The sequence below is a fragment of the Gastrolobium bilobum genome, unplaced genomic scaffold (genome assembly GCF_033153095.1).
Source record: "Gastrolobium bilobum isolate Gb01-03AN ecotype WA unplaced genomic scaffold, APGP_CSIRO_Gbil_v1 utg16143, whole genome shotgun sequence".
Classification (NCBI taxonomy): domain Eukaryota; kingdom Viridiplantae; phylum Streptophyta; class Magnoliopsida; order Fabales; family Fabaceae; genus Gastrolobium; species Gastrolobium bilobum.
Genome location: NW_026897537.1, coordinates 135,185 through 157,351, shown reverse-complemented (window position 1 = coordinate 157,351; position 22,167 = coordinate 135,185). Strand labels below are relative to the sequence as shown.

Genomic DNA, 22,167 nt, shown 5'->3' with positions numbered 1-22,167 from the left:
CGGTTTTCGCAAAAACCGGTGACCTGGTCGGTTCAATCAGTGACCCGGCCTGGTTTGCAAAAAAAAAAAAAAAAAACTAATTTATTCTCATCAATTGATTTCTTTCTTTTTTTAACTCTCAAACACAAATGATTTATTTTCTTTTGAAATATTTGAGCGATTTGTAGCTTATTAATTTATATAGATTATGTACTTACAAGTTACAACACTAATATTATTTTGGTTATGCAATATGTAGGAAATTTTGATTTGATTTATAGTTAGAAATGTCGTTTACTGAACCTGAAACATTAGTATAACAAATATTATATGTTTGATTACTTTTTTGTTGGACAATGATATGTAATTTATTATTTTTCGGGAGATGTTATAGTTACTATTTTTTTTTCTTACTACCTCTTACTATCAAATCTTAACCATTGATTTCCGTTAATCTAACGGTTATAATTTATTAAGTCATACTTATTAATTAATTATTAATTTCCAATAAATTATAACCATTGGATTGACAGGAATCAACGGTTAAGATTTAATAGTAAGAGGTAGTAAGAAAAAGAGGTAGCAAATATACCTTTTCCCTTATTTTTCATATTAAAATATTTAAAATTGGTGTATTTTTTACAGGTATTTAAGTATATTTATAATTTTTTAATATAAATTATAAATTTACGTATATTTACCAGGTCATGCGGTTAAACCAGTGACCCAGTACCTCGACCGATTCGATAACCGAGCCGAGTTTAATAATATTGGTTCTCACACACTTCCCCTTTCCCTTCGAGAGATAGCTTGAAAGATTTACCAAAAAGATTTGTTCGTACATCGATCGGTTTAATATTCGGGTCGAGTGTCATAAGATTAGATATAGCACTTCAATTCATTGTGTGGCCCATCAGCCCGTAAATCTAAATCAGATTTTTAGGTCACTGGACCCATCATTATCTTGAAACAAATAAGGAATCATTTTTTCCATGACACCTAATTAAAATATCAACACAAAAAGGAAAGCAATGTTCAATCAAGCACAAAGTGATAGGACATAAATGTACTAAAAAAAATATTGATAGGACATCACTTCCTTTGCCCTACAACTTTTTAAATGACCTTGTTCTACTTTTAGTTCATACTCACCTAATATGTTTTGTCCTATAACTTTCGAAATGCTTACCGTTAGGTAGGCCAAAATTCCTATTTAATAATTATTGTTGATTTTCTATTTCTTTGCACTTTTTTTTTTAATTTTAAATGTATTCACGTATCTATCTATATAAGTAAGAAATGATAAAATGCAGCAAGGACTAGTACAAAAAAAAATCGAAGTAAATAAAATATTAATCAGAGATTGTTTGATTGAAACAGGGGCATAAAAATAAAGTATAATGAAAAATAATTAATTATTGATAATGTAAAATGTAACGTGTGTTAGCAAGAAAATATACTGCGGCCAACATTTCCCCCCAAGTTTACTGTTACTTTGAAAGGGATAAATCGTACAATTAAATACGTGACTTAATAAAGGGTTTGTTTTTTCTGCGTTCAATGTAAATAAGTTATTTATATTGAGCCCAAAATAACGTTATTTTAGAATAAAAATTAAGATATTTTTGTAATTAAATTTATTTCAGAGTTATAATAGTCTTTCTCATTATAATTTTTTAATTTTTTAATCCAAAACGACATCAGTTTGGAATTAAATATAGATAACTTATTTATATTTACGATAGAAATGAACTTAAACTTTATTTATTGACACAGTTGCCAATTTTATTTTATTTTTGGATACACAGTCACCAAATTTTAAAAAGTAGATTTTTTTTCTTGAGTCAATGCCATATATTTTATTTTAATTACATTGTTTTCATTGATGAATAATTATATCAAAATTTATAATATAAACAGTAAATGAAATAGTATTATCACTCGAGTTATAAGTGAAATATATATATAAATATCAAATATTAATCTAAAATTATATCAAAATTTAAGATTATAAAATTTAAATACGGACACATACTTTTGCAATTGTTGTGCCTCTCTGTCTGTTTATGCGGCGAAATTAATAACCGCATGCGCACTCACATGCGACATGAACAATCATAAGCGTCTATTAAATTTATATACTCTAACAGAAAATTCATATCAGATATAAACTCATGCACTCATGCGCTCCGTGCGTGTAATAGGACAGAATGGTTAATTTTCAAGTAAACTTTTTAATTTATAAACTTATTATTTAGTTTTATAAAGATTTGGGTGTCATATTTTTGTCACTAAATTAATTTATTAAAGTAAATAGTAACAGAAAAAGATAAATTTGATAATTAATTTATATGTTTTATATATTAATTTAATAATAAATGTTCTTAAAAAATAATGTGGTAATATCTAGTTTAAAAAAAATTAAATTAATAATAAAAATATTTAAATAATTGATATGATAATGTCTATTTATGAGTGAGTAGATGATTCACTCTTAATTTTATCTTCAATGCATGTGCAGTTATTAAAACTTGGACCGAAATGTTTTTGGATACTATTAATGGACCCAGCCTTATTTATATTGATCAAATAATTATTAACTTAATTCAGTTATTACACATCGATTCATCACATATTTTCAAGCTCATATAATGTACATATCATTAAATAATTCAAAACATAATTCACCAAAAAAATAAAAATCAAAACCATAAATGGAAACTTAAATCAGCATTAAACAATAAGCATCTTCTGTTCAATGATTTCAGTGTCATATTCTCACAATCTAACAAGACAAGAATGGAATCATGCTCCCCAAGCTACGAGTGCAATGGAAAATGGAAAATGTAAAAAGTACCAAGGAATTGGTATTCTGCCAAAATAATATAAGCAGGTAACAAAAAAGAAAACAATAAAGATTGGACTTGAGAACAGAACAAAAGATGGGGAGACTAAACTGCCAAGAACTACTTGATCGCCCCTTTCATTCTGGGGTGACAGCGGCTTGACTTGTATAACTTAGATGTCTCGTATTTCTCGAAAAAACGATTCGATTGATGGGATTTGGTATGATACTTATGAGATCGACGAGATTCCAACATTTCTTCTTAGGTATCTGGTTTACCACATTAGGTATCAGCACTATGGCTTTCATATATATATATATATATATATATATATATATATATATATATATATATATATGGCTTATCTAGTCTCATGTTGTATGAGAGAAGAAATCTCATGTTATAGACACATAGTGGTGGGATCCATCATCTAAAAAATAAAAAAGAAAGAAAAGAAAAATATTGCACGGTTATCGAAGGGTGTGTAGGAAAAAAACTTACCTTATGTGACATGAGAATAGTTTTTCCCATATATATATATATATATATATATATATATATATATATATATGGGCTTTATTAATTTCATGTGACATAAGAGAAGCTCTCTTATGTCATAGAGATAGTTATGAGTGAGACTCACTCACTTAAAGAAAAAGAAAAAAAGAAAAAAAAGCAACACGGAAGTCGATGTATGTGTAGGAGAGAAAAATACTCTCCTACAGCATAAGATAATATTTTCCCTATATATATATATATATATCGGTTCATGTTTTCTTATGTTACATGATAGCATGAGAGAACAAAAGTAGAGACAAATTAAATGTGGGTCCCACATTTTATATTAAAAAAGAAAAAAAAAATTAATTGGCACGGAAAACGAATTTGTGCATGAAAATTTTTTGCTCTCCTATAACATGAAAGCATAATTTCAGTATATATATATGACAGGATCGTTTGACACCGTATCAAATTATAAATTTTAACATCAAACCTTAACTGTTGATTTTCATGAATATAATGATTATAATTTATTGAGTCGTATTTATTAATTAATTATTCATTATCAATAAATTATAACCATTAAATTGATGAAAATCAATTATTAATATTTGGTGTTAAACTTTTTAGTTTGACACATATCAAACCAATGCTCTCTTATAAATTCAATCAAAAGTTTAGCAGAACTCTATTTACCCTACTCTACTACTGGAAACGAGCTAGAAAGTCATCCTTGATATCAAACCAATGCTCTCTTAGAAATGGAAAAGAGGAAAGAAGCAAAACCAAAGCATCATTATTGTTGTATAAATCTCTTATAAGAGATCTAGGCTGCTCAACTAATTAATTCATTACTAAACAATGAACCTAGGGAATTAAAATATGAGTGATGAAGTTAATTATGTATCAGGTAGGAATGAATTAAGAAAAATATGTATAATACTTTAAAGTTTTGGGTTGAAAGAAATTATGAAGCTCCTTTATCATGATTTGTATCCCCTGATTTTGGATTCCCCTAGCCGCATAACAGTGATAACGGAAGCAATGATTTGTCTACACTTGACAGACTTTAGAAATCATATTTGAAAGAGAAATTGTAGAGAATTCAAGGAAGAAGTGATAAAGCCCCGCATCGGATAAGAAGTGATAAAGAAAAAAATATATATAACTAAAAAAGAGAATTATAAAGTCAACACTTTGAGTTTTTGGGTTAAGGTATCGTATCAAACTTATTTATGGTGGTGGATTGTTGTTAGCCGTACATTTTTCCTATTGATAACAAATTGCTCATTTCTCTGAAAGTAAATTAATAACTAGTTCTTGGAATCATTCTTCATCAACAATTGAATTCCAAGATTTAATTATGTACATAGGTTAATTTGTGGTTGAATTTATACAACTTTTGTTAACCCATCTTTTTTGCTTCTCATTTTGTTCTCTAAGAAAAACTAAGTTTAATACGAGTTTTGTAAATTCAAAGTTAACTCATACAAATAATTAGTTAAATGGTTTTATTAATCTCATGTAGGGGTGTAAATGGGCTAGGCCGGCCTACAGAGGTCTATGGCCTAGCCTATATTAGGCCATGCTTAACCTATTACAAATAGTAAAATAGAACAAGCTTAGACTTTTAAAAAAATCTATTTAGAAAATAGGCCATAGGCTTTTTTTGTATATGTCGGGCCTATAGGCATACAGGCTGACCTATATCATATTATTTATTTTAAATAAAATAAATAAAATTATCATTTTAATAATTTTGAATGATAAAGTAATATTATTTTAGTTATTCTTTTAATTGTTGAATGTTTAATAGGCTTAAACAAGCTAATAGGCTTAGGCCAGGATTTTTATTTTTTAAATATAGGTCAGGTCAAACTTGTAATTTGGGGCCTACACTGGCTAACAGGCCAGGCCAAACCCAATGTCTTTTACACAGATATAGCCTATTTAAGCCAAAATCTAGCCTATTTACATCCCTAATATCATGTAGCAGGAGAGAAATTTTCTCATGCTATAATTATAATCATATGTGGGATCCATCAACCTATAAAAAAAGAAGAAGAAATAATACGAAAATCGATGTATATGTAAGAGAGAAAAATACTCTCCAACAATATAAGAGTATATTTTTCCTGAATTAAATACAAAACTAATATGAAGTGGCTAATAATTTCAAGGAATAAGTCACTAATTTATTTGTTTTGCAAGTAGTTGTTTATACACAGCCTACACTTTAATTATCTCAACCGTTATGGAGCTAATATACTTGGATTAGGTGGGAAATTAAAGTAGTATTCAATGCTGAAGCTATCAGTAAATCTAGAGTTTCATTGCAGTAAGTTATGGAGCCGTCAAGGTTAGGGGGGTGCTAGTTGTGTGACCATTAAAGAGGACCAAACAAACATAGATATATAATAAATGTTAACAAAACCTCTTTTATCTTTCTCTCTCTTTTTCCCCATTATATATATTTACCCCAACTCAAGAACTGAAACTCAACAGCAACAAAAACTAAAAAAGAAAAGAAAAGAAAAGAAACCCTTAATCTACCATTCAACTTATTAGGTGGCTAGTTAACACTGAAAAGAATGGAAAACTTTGATGAAGAAGTTGAAGAGCCAGTGAGTCCCACAGGGCAATACTTGAACAGTTCTGCATTGTGTGTGTATATTCTTGGTGTCTTAGAATTTGAGATTCCATTTGATGACTGCCAAACCCTGTCACTGCTTCATGATGTTTTTCTTCCAATCAACACACGCTTCTCCTCCATCATGGTAATTATTATCTTAACTTCATTGACTTATTCCTCTAATTTTATATATATTCTCTTTTTCTCTCTTATTTGTTTATGTATATATACTTATTTTATTTTGTTTTGTAAAATGAGAAGCGTGTGGAGTAGTGGCTGTCTTAAGATCTGTACTACTCATGATGTTTGGAATATGAGCCGAATCTTGGTCTTAATGAAAATGTTGGGTTTGAATATAAGTTATTAATTAGGGGAATGTAAGGATTAATGAGATAGGATATTGGTTTATGTAGTTTTTTTTTTTTTTTTTTTTTTTTTTTTATGTGTAGTTTTTCATTAATTAGAGTGTGAAGAGAGGAAAGGGTCAAATCTGCATTTTTTAATACATTCTCATATCATATCATAAATGATATTTTTAGATGAAAGTAATGTATTTTTAGGGAGAGCTTTTGATATATAGATGTCATTCCATGTACTTTGAACCAATTGTATTTATTTATGGGAATTTTTCAGTGATCGAAGATAAAATTATTTTCAGTGAACTCAAAACGATATCGTTTTAGGATTATAAGATTAAAAAATTATAATAATAAAGACTAATATAACCCTGTAATATATTAGAATTATAAAAATATCTTAATTTTCGTCCCAAAATGATGTCGTTTTGGGCTGATCGGAGATAATTTATCTCCGTTAACTGGAGAAATCTTTTATCCTTTATTTATATTTAAAATTTTCCTTCTGAAAATTGAATAGCTATGAGAAATTTTTTTCTGTATTGTTGCGAAATGTTGATATTGATTTAAAGAAAATTATATGTTAGATATTTTTACCAGACGAATTATTCTTTCCAAAATATTAACTGTTTTTTTTTTTTTTTGCTGTGACTGTGATTGTTCTGCTATAAATAGAGGCTTTTTTTTAAACAATTTTTTTTTTTGAAAATGACATGTTAAAGAAAATCTATCCAACAATGATTTTCCCTATTTTAAATACTTTTTTTTTATAAATAGTACGTGCATATAGAACATACAGAAAATGCGAATTTTTCTTATAATTTAGTCAAAAGGGTATGATTTGATGAAATGAAATAAACTATATAATGTATTGCATATGTTTATTCTTTTAGTAGTACTCAATTCATCCAGCCAAATAAATTAAAACTATTCATAAATTTGAGATCCATCATCTATCTATCATTAATTAAGCATATACTATATATACATGTACTCTTTTTCTATTATTGCCTCTGATCATGGAGTACTTACTTGAATAGATTAGGGACAAAAATGGAGAGAGAAAATGGAAGAAAGTTGAAGTTAAGCTGGAGGAACATATAAACGTTCCTATATTCCCCACTTGCAACTCATTCTATGATGAATATCTCGATGAGTATATGTCCACAATAGCAATGGAACATTTACCACAACATAGACCACTTTGGGAAATTCACATTATTAAATATCCAACAACTAATGCAGCTGGTACCTTGATATTCAAACTTCACCATGCACTTGGGGATGGTTACTCTCTCATGGGTGCTCTTCTTTCATGTTTGCAAAGAGCTGATGACCCTTCTCTTCCCTTCACACTCCCATCAAGCCAAAGACTCAAATCAATTTTCAAAACTAAAGCTTTAAGTTTCAAGAGATTGCCCTCCATTTTCTCCTCAGCATTCCACACTATATCAGATTTTGGATGGAGTACATTGAAGAGTAGCTTGCTTGAAGATGATCAAACACCAATAAGGTCTAGAGCTGAAGACATCAAGCTTAGGCATGTTACCATCTCAAATGTCTCATTCTCTATGGATCACATCAAAGAAGTGAAATCTAAACTTGGAGTGGTAGGTGAAATCTCTCAAATTATAGCACTATACTATAAGAGTCTGGTATACTTATTACCGATTCATACGTTAGATATATTAATATAAAATCATTAATATGGACATTATTTATAAGTTTAAGTTGTTGAATTGAATTGGTTATATTGTACGGCATCATAGCCATATTAAACTAGAGTTCAACCCAAAAACTTAAAATGATGAATGATGTCCACATTGATGGTTTTATATTAATATATCTAACGCTTAACATATTTTATTACCATCTCTATTATCGTTAGATTAATAAAAGAGGTGAATGAGAAACTACATGTGCTGTATCTAAATTTGATCCCACTGTAATAGAAATGGTAATTGTAAATTGATGGTAAGTATAACTAGTCACATATTATAATAATGACGTTCATTTATATATAATTTTAAGGTTTAGTGAGTGTTCTTTTAAATGACACAAGTTATGTTCTTTTAACAATTTTAACTACGTATTCGTGGGAATGCATAGTTATCAAAAAAAAAAAAGTTGTATTTCTTTATCTCTTTTCAGAAGCTGTCTGTGCTGACGTGGAAAGTGAAAAAAATACAACTTTAATATTATAACTATGCATCCGTGAAAATACATAGGTAAAAAATGCTAAAAGGACAAAAGCTTGAGTTTTTTAAAAGGATACTCTTTTTTTCCATAATTTTAACACTAGTTTTTTTTTTTATTTGTTTTTGAACCAAATTACAGGGGATAAATGATGTGATTTCTGGCTTAATTTTCTTTGGCATTCGGTTATATATGCAAGAAATTAACATGGAGTCAAGCAAAGCTCATTCCACAGCATTGGTGTTGCTGAATACCAGAAACATTGGAGGTTATAAGTCTGTTAAGGAGATGGTTGACAAGACCAATAATGTTGCTGCATGGGGGAATCGATTTGCATTTTTGCATGTACCAATTCCAGAGCTAAGTGATGCCAAATTTGCAAACCCATTAGAGTTTATATGGGAAGCTCATAAAGAGATCACAAGGAAGAAAAATTCTCTGGCTACACCTCTTACTGGCATGCTTTTAGATATGGTGAAGAAACTCAGAGGCCCTGAGGTGGGTAGCTACACTTGATTAAATGTCATTACTCTTCATTATTAAATATGTCTAGAAAGCATAACTAATCATCAGTACATATATTAATCTTTTAAGTATTGATCCATATTTAGTTCCTAGTATAACTTTCTTATAAAACATTTATTGCAATTGAATTAATGTTCACGTTTTATAAATGCATTCTTTTTCATGTCTTAATTTTCAATTTCTGGAATTGAATTTGATCTTTGATTTCTTTTTTGGCTTCAATTTCATTCCTTTTATCATTTCAACTTTTTGTATTTGAATTATTGTTAATAAACATTTTATTTCAAATACTTATGTTTTTATCAGTTACTTGGTTAAAGTAAACAAACATGTAGCACAAACATTCTAAGTATATATAAATAATTATTATTCTGGACCCACATAATGAGCCCCACAAGCTTTTGGAGATTATAGATTTTATTCATTATAAGCTAAACCTCTTTATAAATAAAGGATTTAATCTCATAGGTAATTCTTCTCAAACCCTAATATCCTTATTATCACGATGCATACACACCTCCTTCATTGACTCTTAGCCTTCTCATTGTGCACAATGATCTATTACTATCTGCGATTATTTTCTTCATAGACACCATTAGTTCATAGATCTCACATTAATCATGATCCTCTTGAATCAAACAATTATTATACAAAAGGTAGGGATGAATTGAAAATAACTGTGAAACTCAAGAACTGAATTTTTATTTAGTACGTGTTCTTCAAAACTGTTCTAAAGCACATTCAGCCTTGAATTCTATAGTTGACTTTCAACTACAGATTAAGAATTTGGGTCCTCTTTGGAGGGTATTCATTAAATCATGCATGCTTTCAATTTTTTAATTTTTTACCTTAAGGTAATATTTTTAGTGGTTGAAATTTTAAAACTAAAGAAGAAGTTGATGCCAAATTAATTGTATGTAGTCAAAGTAAATTATTTTCTTGTGGGATTTCAGGCTGCAGCAAGATATGTATACAGTACTTTAAGAAACTCAAGCACAACAATCTCAAACATTATTGGGCCAGTGGAACAAATGGCTTTGGTTAATCATCCAGTCAAAGGTTTATACTTTATGGTTGTTGGTCCACCAGAGGTATGACATTGATTCTATTACAAATATCTTTCTTTTTCCTCCACCCTGGAAAAAAGCATCCATGTCTATCACACAGACCATCAGAATGTTTTCCATTAGATTTTATCTTAAAAGTTCTTCATAATTAATGAACCATTAATTTGGTTGTTGCCCAATTGTGTGAGTTGTTGTCATTCATCAATGTCAACATACCAAAAAAATCTAATATCCAGCAGTTTTTAATTAAATAATTAATATTTATCTTGTGTTAAAAGAGAGAACTTATATGTTTTATTTAAAGTATGACTTAGATATTTAGTTTTTGGGTTTAGTGTGTATCATTTAAAAAGACACAAGTTCTTTCCTTTTAGTGACTTACACAAATTATAACCCTTTTAATAACTTACACAAAGTATAACCGGTTATACTTTGTGTAAATCTGAAAAATTGTTTTTTTTTTTTCACTTTACACGTCAGCGATGTGACTGAGTAGAGAGAAAAAAAGTAACTTATCAAATTTACATAAAGTATAACCGGTCATATTTTGTATAAATCACTTAAAAGGACACAAGTTTCTGTTATTTAATATGATACTTCTTTTTCCCTTAGGTTTTTTAAAGGGAAAAACAACTGTCCTATTGAAGTAGAATAATTTTCCTTCCTATTGACCCATGAAAACACCACCCTTCCTTTTTTTTCTTTTCCTTTTTTTAGTTAGTGGTCGGACCCATAATTGGTTTGTGTCTGTAGCATAAGATTATATTCTTTCTTTTTTTTCTTCCTAAAGGAAAATAGAAAAATAGTGAAAATTTGTTAACGTGATTTTGGTACCACATGGAGTTGCAGAGTCTCACCATAACGATCATGAGCTACATGGGAAAATTAAGGATTGCGTTTGGATTGGAGAAAGATTTCATCGACAAGCAAAAATTTAAGTCTTGTATGGAGAATTCACTTGAGATGATAATTATGGCAGCAAAAAAGATTTCAGCATAAAATCAAAGGAAGATGAAGATATATATATGCAGTTCCACTACATTATTCTTGTTGATATTTAATTTTTTTTATTGAAATATGATATAAATATTCTGTAATAGTTTCTTTTATGTGAGATGTATATTTATGGAACTGGAACTGTAAAGTTACATCCACTAAGAAATTAAGGAAACTATTTAAGTCAAACCATTTTCTAAAGAGTATATGCTATTCATATTGGTTTGGCACTCCAATTAATATATAAAAGGAGAATTGGCTTTGCAAAATTAAATTTGTGATTTCAATTTTAAATCACAAATTTAAATTTGTGAATTTGTTTTTATAACTTGGTGCATCTTATGGTGTTAATGTAGTATAGAGGAGAGTTATATTGACAATTTTTTTTCTTCAAATTATATTATGTCTTATCAGTAAAACTTCACTCAAGAATGTCTTACCAGTAAGATATAGTATAGTTTGTAAACAAAAAATTTGTAAATATAACATTCTTCTTATTTATATTGATATTTGTTGGGTAAGGAGTGTGGTTAATTAGCGCGGAAACGAGATAAGAATTATTTGAAGTCTTTTATTTGAACAAGTTGGAACTTGTAAGTTAAAGGAATAAAGTAAAGTATACACCAAATTTTTAACATGAAAAACCCTTCTTTAATTTAAAGAGTAAAAATCATGGGACTATTGGTCCAAGAAAAATCTCCATTATAAAATTGAGATTACATAGTATTTAGCTCGAATATAAACCAAAGGATTACTTTCAATACCTCACCCACTCTCAATAGTATTAGGTTATTCAATTGTGATGAATCTCACATTGGTTAGTAATGAGCTAAGTGAAATGAATATAAGTGGATGGACCCATAAACTCAAAACCTTAAAATTGTGCGTTGAAATATGGTGTTGGATCCACTTTGTGTGATTGGTCTAACTTAATTCATTGGTGGTAATTCCCTGCCACTGGCTCCCCTTAGACCTACCAAACAATTAGCTCGAATATATACAATGTTATCCTCACATATTTGTAAAGAAATTTTTTGTAGGATTCAAACATGTGACCTTTTGCCAATAAAGGTGGGCAGTTGGCTAAGAATTTGGTCCATACCCCTCAAGGGCGTGAGTTCAAACTCCACTGGCCGATGTGAGAACTTTGTTGGTGGGTGATATGTAATCCCTTCCAGAAATTCTTAAAGAGGTTGGGATTTTCCCTAACCTTAGTGGAATACCGGTGTCTAACCCCACTTAAACTTTTCATGTACCAAAAAAAAAAAAAAACATGTGACCTTTCAATGATAAAAAATTAAATTTGGGTACCTTTATCAAAATTAATAATAATCATCCGTGTGTATTTACCCAATTTGTTTTAAGTTTGTGAGAGATTTAATTTCACAAAAACTATAATCAAGTAATCTGGAGTTTGATCTTTCGTTATTCCTTATTCTTTTAGGGTAATGTTTTTCTCATGCTACATGAGATAGTATTATCTCATGTAGAGATATAATTGGGTGGGTCCCCCGCAGTTAAAAGAAAAAAAAAAGAAAAAAGAAAAAGAAATGCTGACTCAGATTGCGATGTGTCTGTGACATGAGATAAAAAATTTTATGTAACTTGAGAAAAATATTTCTCATTCTTTTAATAGAGAATTAAATTTCGGCATACTAAGTTAAGTTTTTGGGAGAATCTATTCGTGACAACTGACAAGCTTGGAATGATGGTCCACTCGTCTCGTTGGCTGGTACCTTGATCAATGAGACGACTTTTGCATAATGGTGCCATGTTATTGTGGGGCTCCATATTGATCTTGAACTCTCCTAGCCAGAATTGCTGCCACAATTGACATACACCTTCCATGATCAGATCTAGGAGCGATATGGTGGGGAGCCAAAAAAAAAAAGATTTGGTGGGACGGAAGAGAGAGAAAACGATAAAAAGTTGAAGAGAGATGAAAAAAAAAGAGAAAAAAATATATTTTGTGTGGGTGTTAATTTTTAAATAGAAAGACCATGGTGAGCACATTAAAACGAAAAGATTATAGTAGCCCTGGAACATATTAAAAAATTTACACATTTAGGAAGGAAAATACCTAACTCAAACTAAACATTTAGCTTCTTGAATATTTTATTCTCCAATAATACAACATTCACATCATCTTCTACAAGTATTTCTCTCCAACCAACAATGTACTTATAGGAGTTTTGAAGAGACAACAAGAATAATAATGCTTTATCCTAGTCCTCAACTTTCAATAATGTTATATAATTGTGTAATTAATTTAGTAAAATAATTTAAGTGATCTTTAATGTCTACACCATCATCTCACTTAATTGATATAATTATTCTTTTCGAAAATGAGTTTGTGGTAGACTTAGACAAATACATGCATATTGTTTAATTTCTTCCATAGATCGATAACAGGAGTTTCATTCAAAATATTTGTATTTTACCCAGCCAAACTCAAATCTTATTAACTGCTTTCATCACCAAACAGGGTTTCAATATTTTTCCTATAAATTAGAGATAAAGTTATTCCATATAGACATGGGAGTGGATGCGACATTCCAAGAGAAGAGAGAGATAAAAGGCCTCACTCGTTCTTTATGTTTATATAAAATAATTTTATCTCTTACTGAAAAATATTAAACACAAAAAATATCAAAAAAAGGATTTGAACAAGAAAATAAAGTAAACAAGAATACACAAGTTAAACCACCAGACAATTAACAAAGGAATTAATATTTCTCTCATGCAATAAGAGATAAATGCATCTCCGGCAACTCCAAAATATTCGGCAAAGTATTTTAATAAAATTCATGATATAAAGAAAAGTAAAATTTCTAAAATACCCTTCATTTTTTTTTTCCTAAACTCCAAAACAACGTCATTTTAAAATTACTACAAATAACTTCCATCAACAAATCAGTCCACTAATTTCAATCAACAATTACAATCACCAATCTTGAAATATCTTTTGAAACACTAATACAGCCAATCTCAAAGAGCAACGTTTTTCTCTCAAACAAAGTAAATTATCTCCACCTCACAACATTCTTAATAACAAAAACTCCATTCTTCAAGCCTCACGTGAGCGCACTCTCCACATATGACAGGTCAAACTACCTTTTATACCTAAATCTCTACAACTACTCTTTAAACTGCACTTAGTTGTCACCTGCAATTGCTAAAAACAACATCAACTTTTCTATTAAATAATGGCAAATGGTCTTAGCCCTAAACCTAAAACCTATTCCGAGTCAACATGTCCAACAATTATCTCCTGCACCCTCACTGTTGTTTATATATATATATATATATATATATAGGGATATATTTTTCTTATGTTGTAGGAAAAGAATTACCTCATGTTGTAGAAATAAAAGTATAAGTAGAACCCACATGTAAGAGGAGAGAGAAAAAAAAAGTGGTGGGACCCAACCCTTTTTGTGTGTGTAGGAGAGATGTTTATCTCATGTAAAATGAGATAAACATAACCCATATATATATATATATATATATATATATATATATATATATATTTGAGGTTTGTATTCATCATACAACATGATACAAAAAAATTTCCTACACACACACACAACATTTTGTGGGACTCGCATTTTTTGAAGAAAAAAAAAAAAAAAACTAAAACACACAAAACGAATCTGTATGACATTACACAATCACTTTTCCTACAACATAACTCTTATAAAACCCTATATATTTAGAGGAGTGAGTTTCAACCCCTCCTGCACAAACAAAAAAACATCCCTTCAGCTTTTTCTTCAAATTTAGTGGATCCCACAATTTCATGAGTTTTCAAAAAAATTATAAATTTCTCCTTTAACAAGAGAAACTTATAACCCATGTATTTATCAATTAGAACATGAGATTTGCATCTATATGTCACATGACGTAAAAAAAATTTCTACACACACAACATTTTGTGGGACCTGCACTTTTTAAAGAAAAAATAAAAACAAAATTAAGGCACGCAAAACGAATCTCTATAACATTACACAATCACTTTTCCTACGACATAACTCTTATAAAACCCTTAGAACATTCAGCAAAACTCGGCATTGTTTTGTGCATTGTATTTGCAAGATTATAAGGTGAAAGGATCACAACTGTGAGCTAACGATTTTGCACCAAAGTATGCATGAGTAATAATAAACAGATCGTGAGACTGAGATAAGAATAACTGGCAAGGAGCAATTCCATATAGTCAATTACTTTATTGGAAAGCTTACTATATAATGTGTTTGTGCGGTAAATAATTAAGCAAAGACAATGCAACGCCAAGTGCCATTTCTATATTGATAAATAATGTGTTTGTGCCATATATATTATTGTACAAAGAAAATATATCAAACTGGACACAACACAGGAATTCAAGCACCTGAACTGAGTTCCAGCTCAGTCATTTGCCTCATCTACTATCCAGATTCCATTTTATTTATGATTTACGAGTCAATCTTTAGATTCATCTTCTTTCCATTCTACTATAGCCAAGGTATGGCGGCCACCACAAGCAACGAGTTTGGCTATCCAATGTCCCTCAGCTGCACTGTCACTGATAGTCTGCGGAGGAGGAAGGTTTATAGGTACCTCCATTGGTTGACCAGTAGTAACTTTCCTTCCATATCCAAGACGTCCGTGGTCACCTCTACCAAACTGCCAACAGTTAAGTCCATTATCATTAGAATTAAGGCTTTCAAACATAGCATAAATAGCTTCCAGTGAAATTTGATAAAATGCCTCTATATGATCAATTCAGAGAAAGGCCAATAAAACATTATTGCAAAGAGGTTATTCCCCATACTTAAACCCGTGACCTTCCAGTCACAAAGAGCAACATTACCGCTAGAAAGGCCAGTATAACATTAGCCAATAAATTTGCAGAATTAATACTGCTAATAATCAATATAATAAAGCTGCATTAGCGGTATCCCATCATTTGGCCAAATCACGGAAAAGATAGTTAAGATGGTTTAAAAAGTACTCACAGAAAACATGCGCCCATCCCGGGTTAATGCAACTGAATGAGTACCTCCACAGGACACCTGACCACAAACCAAAAAAAATCATCTCAAACAAAAAATTATTAACTTTAAATAACCCTAACTTTAAAAGTTTCTCTCTTATTCCATTTTTTCCTATTTTTTTGTAAGAATTCATGCTTAGTGGGAGATTGAAGCAAACAATATGGATGTCAAGAAGGATCATATGTGAGAAGGTAAATTTACAGTTTCAGAACTAAAATAGATAGAGAAATATGTCAAAGTATATTCTCCCCAAGTGCATTTCTTTTGAGTTTTGGATATTTGGGTTCTCCAATTTTCAAGCATCTTAACCTGATGCTCCATACTTCGGTTAAACTGATCAAAGAGAGTAGATAATTACAAAGAGAGTACCTGAACAATATCTTCCCCAGCTAAGAGTTGAACCCTCTGGGGTACCATTTTACTGCTCTTGTCACTATCACCAAATCCAAGCCTGCCATGTTCCCCCCTTCCCCAGCCATATACCTGAAATAAAAATAACAGCAAAGATACCATTATACATAGTCTCACTGGAAAAACTTGCTCAAAAAAAAAAATTCGCACTTCAATTTTCTGATTCCATGCATATCCCAAAGAAGTTTCTTGAGCAACTTTCTTATCTCCATTCACTGCTAACAACCCTGTCTCCTTTAGATTAATTATAGTCGTCACAGTTACTATTATTTGCAAACTAATCATCTGGCTTCATTGTAAACATCTTTCACTTTTAGTTTTATATTTATTTTCTCCACTTCAATTGAATGGTGGTGTTCCAGTAACATGCTACATGCTTAACCACCACAGAAAATGGGAGTGAAATAATTAAATCTAGCAACAGGAGATCAAAATATTATTATTTGGTATTCACTTTATGACAACTATAAACTCATGCATAAATCATCAAAATTGCATCTCCATTGAAAACAAATAAAAACCAATTCTAAAAATTGAATTATGTACTAGGCAGCTACCTAATACTTGAATGCAAAATCTGTTTCCAAGAACAATAGAGTAATGTATATATAGCTTTCTGCTATAATAACTATTTCTGGAAGAAGAAACCGGAAAATAAAAACTTTAAACATATAAAGTGTTAAATGCAACGACTCAAAATATTTTACACAGATTTCTTGAAATTAAAATTTAAACCTAACAGATTCAGACAAACAGAAACAGAGCACCTCTCCATCATCTGTCAATGCAGTAGAATGCCATCCACCAGCTGCAATATCTACCTAGAGTTCCAAACAGATTGAGAAAAGAAATTAGATAAGCTATTTTACATATGAATGAACAACAATGGCCGTACATCTAACCATATTAACATTTCAATGATTTGTGATTTTCAAGTCTAGTATTATCATAGACGTTAGATGGAAAGGTAGGTATTTTGAATTTATCTGGGATTCTACCTACATGCAAAGATTATATATATTTGCCTACACACCACAAATACACCTGCTGAACCACACACATCATAACAATGATATATGCCTACATTCTGAAGCACAAATCTGATTCTGAAGCACATAAGTTTATATAGCGGAATATTCAGCTATCTCTGTAGAATTTATATCTTAATAACTAATAAACATTATTTATATTGCTCTCTCTCCGGGAACAATGTGAAACTAGATAGAGGCTAAAAATAAACCTGACACCACAATTCTTTGTAGAAGGATAAGTTTACATTACTGAGCATACATTATACAAGCAACATCTAAACAGCTACAAGACAAACTGGGCTAGCCATCTTAGCAACATATGGTATGTCCTATACATAACGTTGCCTCTTGGCCAATTGTGCTTCTTGTAGCACTAGAAAAGGAATAGACCTTTTCATAATGCATAGGCCATGCTACAGCAAATCTTAAGAGTAGACTTCCGCATGCCATCTTGGAATTTCATATTCTTGGTTCAAGCACAAATTTGCATCAGTTTGTACATGTCAAAATATATTATTCTGTCTGCTGACACAAAGAGAACTGGAAATTAACAAGATGATTTTGGAGAATGAGATACAAACCAGAGTAAGCCCAGAAAGCCCTTGAACAGAAATAGGTTGTGATCTTGGCTGGGTATCTCCAGTTCCAAGTTGTCCATATTCATTATTACCCCATGCCCATAAAGTTCCATCCTCTTGAAGAGCTAAATTATGAAATGCCCCAACTGCAATGAGCCTTACATTTTCAAGACCTTGTACCCGAACAGGAACTGAAATCTGTTTTCTATAAGTTGAAGAAACAAATTTCAAAGTTAGCATAAAGTAGAAAGTAGAAACTATTTAGTTACCTGAATACAGAAAAGCATTTAATTTGTAAATTAAATTCATACTTAGAAAATAGCAATAATGTAAAAATGGCAAAAAAATAAAAATACTGTAAACTAATTTTTTGGCAAAAGGAAAGTGGCCAAGTTTTCGTGGCAATGCGCAATATATGCTACAATTTGGTGCAATTAATTGCAGCAGAACTCCCATATTTTTAAGGGGGTTTCTTTGGCATGTCACTTGATGTAGGACAAGTTTAGGCGTTTGGCATCTATTTGGTGTAAAGCACATGAATTTTTAAATAGGGTTTCAATAACAGATTTGTTTAGGGATTAGGAAGCTTCATTACATTGATTTCCTTTTTCTTCCTTGGTTGTTTTCAGTTTTGTTCTTTTGTCTAGGAGGATTCTTTATCCTCCTTTCTCTTTGTAATTCATTCTTTTTATCTCAATAAATTTATTCTTTTGCCAAAAAGGAAAACTTACATGTCACCAGGAGGCCATGGCTGACCCCATGTCCAAACTTGGCCTTCACGGGTAAGTACCACTGAGTGAGTTCCTCCTGCAGCAACCTGCACCTCAAGCAATTAGGAAAATATCAAACAGCAATCTAGCAAAAGCCATGGTATCGAGTATGCAGATGATTGTTCATTACGATAGAGATGTGGAAGTTTCTATACAAACCCAAACACATAGAACTATATTTATTGCAGAATAGCTCAACAGAAAAGAATCAAATTCAATTTATTGAGCCAACCTATAGGAGTGAGGGTGGTAAGCCCAATTATGATCACATGCCACACAGATGTTGGGATTAGACGACTCCACGAGCCTATAGCTCAACAAAAGCATTTTTCAACCATGTGCGTTCAGCTACATGGATTAAACAACTCCATTTCCGTCAAGAACCAAGTCTCCTAGGAGACCATTTAGATCTAAGTCCTTTTTAATGGTTTCCCTTAAAGTTGATCAAAAGCAGGATAGAACAAGAATTACAGGTAGATGAAGACTTAAATAGCAATTATAGTTACATAAAAAATTAATGTTCAAATAAAGAAATGCACATCACCAAAGATTAGCTTAGAAACATAACAAAGGCAAATCATTTTTGGTTCCACCACAGCATGGCATTGGAATATGTAAGCTACCTGGCGAACGACAAGCTTAGGAGCACAACGCTGAGGAATCACTATATCTCTCCTCAAAGGTCTACCAGTGTCATCCTTACGCTCAGGTTCTTCACCACATTGTCCATATTCATTTCCACCTAACATCAATTATGTTTGCTCTTAGAAGTCTTATAATACATGCATCAATAAAATTGTATCAACACTCTGATTTTTGGAGAGCTAAAAGAAACAAAAATTTATATAGTATTTAACCATTCTTCAATTTTTTGTCTTAATATAGATCAATAGAAGTTCACCAATACACTTTCCGACTTTTCAAAAGGCAAAGAAACATGTATATACAAGTTATATTACACTTATCTCATTCTTCAAATTATGTATGCAATCAATTTTGTCTTGAAAAAGTCATTCAACTCGAGAGAGGGGACAAAACAGCAAACACAAGAAACTACATGGAAAAAGAATGAAAAGAGGGTATGCTATCTTTGAAGTAGAAAATGAGAAGACACATTATATTTTTAATCACATTGCCACTTTCTATTATTATGCCAATTCTAAGAATCAAGAGAACAATAGCCCTCTGTATTGTCACAGATAATGAGAGAAGCAAAAGATATAAACTTTTATATGTATATGATAGTATGGTGTGAAATTCATACCCCAGGCATAAGCTCTGCCCTGGTCATCAACAGCCAAACAGTGCCACCCACCAATTGCCGCCTAACAAATAAAAAAAATAAAAAAAACCCACAATTACATAATCATCAATTCATATACCAGCAAAACATCACCTTTATCTCAAACTAATTGGGGTATAAATCCATACAAGATCAACAACGAATTAAGGAAAAATAAATAGTAACTAAGAAAACAATAATCATATATAAATTAAATGAATAAAAGCATAGAAAAATAGAAAATTTGAAAAATTAATTTAACACAAGAACATAAAAACATATACTAGGAAAGCAGAAGAAAACAAAAGAGCAATATGTGAAATGAAAAATGAAATGAGGGGTAAGGGGTAAGAAGCGAATACCTGAACAATTTTAACATGGGAAAGGTTCTTGACCTGGCTGGGGATGTTTTCAGTCTTGGTCTCAGGTGGGTGTCCAAGTGTTCCCCTTTGATTCCAACCCCATGTGAACAACTACATCACCAATTAACAATAATAATAATAATAAGAGAGAAAATTGACATAATTATAAGATGAATGAATGAATGAATTGCAGAAGAGAAGAGAAGAGAAGAGAACCTTGCCATCATCACAAATGGCGAGGGAGTTTCTGCTACCAGCTACCACTGAACGAACTCGTCGAGACTGAAGAGCTTTGACAACACAGACCCATTCTTTCTCTTCGTTGTCCCCAATTCCTAATTGACCATCTTCACCTGAACCCCTGCAAACAAAAAAAACAACCACCCAATCAATCTTTGTTGTTACTGCAAACAACCACCATGGTGATGATAGTGAGTGAGAAGAAGAAGAAGAAGAAGAAGAAAAAGAAGAAGAAAGATAGTGAAAGACCAAGCAATGATGGGTGAATTGAAATCCATGACACAGAAATGTTAGAAGCAGCAGCCACTTGACATTGAGAGTGAGTGATTAGTATTTCAATAGCATATTGTTTCTCACGTCTGTCTCGTCAGATACATAAAAAGGTGGGTGTGAGTGTGATAGAAAGAGCTCGAAGGAAAATAAAAAATAGAGTAAATATTTTTTCACTACTCAGTAAAATTTTACGATACCGTTTTATCCATTAATAAATAAAAAAAGACTAAAATGATCCACTTTATAAAATATCTAGAATTTTCTCCACTTTTCATATATATATATTATTATTAAGACATTTCTCTTTCGAAAATAGTAATGAGCTAGTATCATCTCTATATAAGTCCACGTATGATATATTTTGTCATATTCTTACTTCATATATATTTTTACCAATTAGGTAGAATAATTACTCTTTTTCATATCCTATCACCAACAAAAATATAATAACACTAAAAAAAAAGTCATATATGAAAAAACAAAACAAAACAGAATGAGGGTTGCATTATTCTCGTTATATAATGACAGTTTCTGATGCTCTCTTTGCACTTCGGTGCCAGTTTGTGTTCATCTTTGTTATATAACGAGTTCTTATTCCCCTTTGCCTTGATCTCTATCTTTATGTGAGTGAATATCTCATCAGAACATGGAAACAACATGGAACTCTCGTACGCTTGAAGTTACATAGTGTTAGGATGGACCTCTTTTTGTTGTTTGATCCTTCAGTTTCTACCCCCAAGTTTTCTTGAACTTTAGGAAAAGGTATTCACAAACATTAACATATTGAATAATATATGGACAATTATGCTAGTATTGACACTTCGTTATCATTCACAAAAATTTTAGAAAGCTAATTTTTCCATTCACATTAGACTCATCATTCTTTTCAAATAACCCTTGTTCAATCATTCACAAAAAGTGTTGATGTTGATCAGACACATCATTGTGCTGTAAAATACAGGCAGTTACAAACAGAATTGAATTTGAATCCCATTTACAACTACACAATACAACTACATAGACAACAAATAATTGGTGTTATCAACTACATAGACAACAAATAATCCAAGTCAATCATTTGAGTAG

At 30.9% G+C, this 22,167-nt stretch overlaps 2 protein-coding genes across 2 annotated transcripts; one reads left to right on the top strand and one right to left on the bottom strand.

The window, feature by feature from the left end:
• The first annotated feature begins 5,902 nt into the window (after window positions 1-5,902).
• LOC133307822 (wax ester synthase/diacylglycerol acyltransferase 4-like) lies at window positions 5,903-11,101 on the top strand. The gene is made up of 5 exons (XM_061508385.1): window positions 5,903-6,103; window positions 7,355-7,924; window positions 8,652-9,008; window positions 9,989-10,126; window positions 10,952-11,101. The coding sequence occupies exons 1-5, from the start codon at window positions 5,918-5,920 to the stop codon at window positions 11,099-11,101; spliced, it is 1,401 nt and encodes a 466-aa protein (XP_061364369.1). The 5' UTR covers window positions 5,903-5,917.
• Window positions 11,102-15,331: 4,230 nt separating this feature from the next.
• On the bottom strand, window positions 15,332-21,180 carry LOC133307813 (ultraviolet-B receptor UVR8-like). The gene is made up of 11 exons (XM_061508374.1): window positions 21,058-21,180; window positions 20,785-20,929; window positions 20,569-20,679; window positions 20,189-20,249; window positions 19,548-19,666; window positions 18,886-18,971; window positions 18,158-18,359; window positions 17,313-17,366; window positions 16,504-16,617; window positions 16,096-16,152; window positions 15,332-15,763 (listed from the first exon to the last, which is right to left on the bottom strand). Exons 1-11 carry the CDS (start codon window positions 21,084-21,086, stop codon window positions 15,560-15,562), a joined length of 1,182 nt encoding a protein of 393 aa, XP_061364358.1. The 5' UTR covers window positions 21,087-21,180; the 3' UTR covers window positions 15,332-15,559.
• Between the last annotated feature and the right edge of the window lie 987 nt (window positions 21,181-22,167).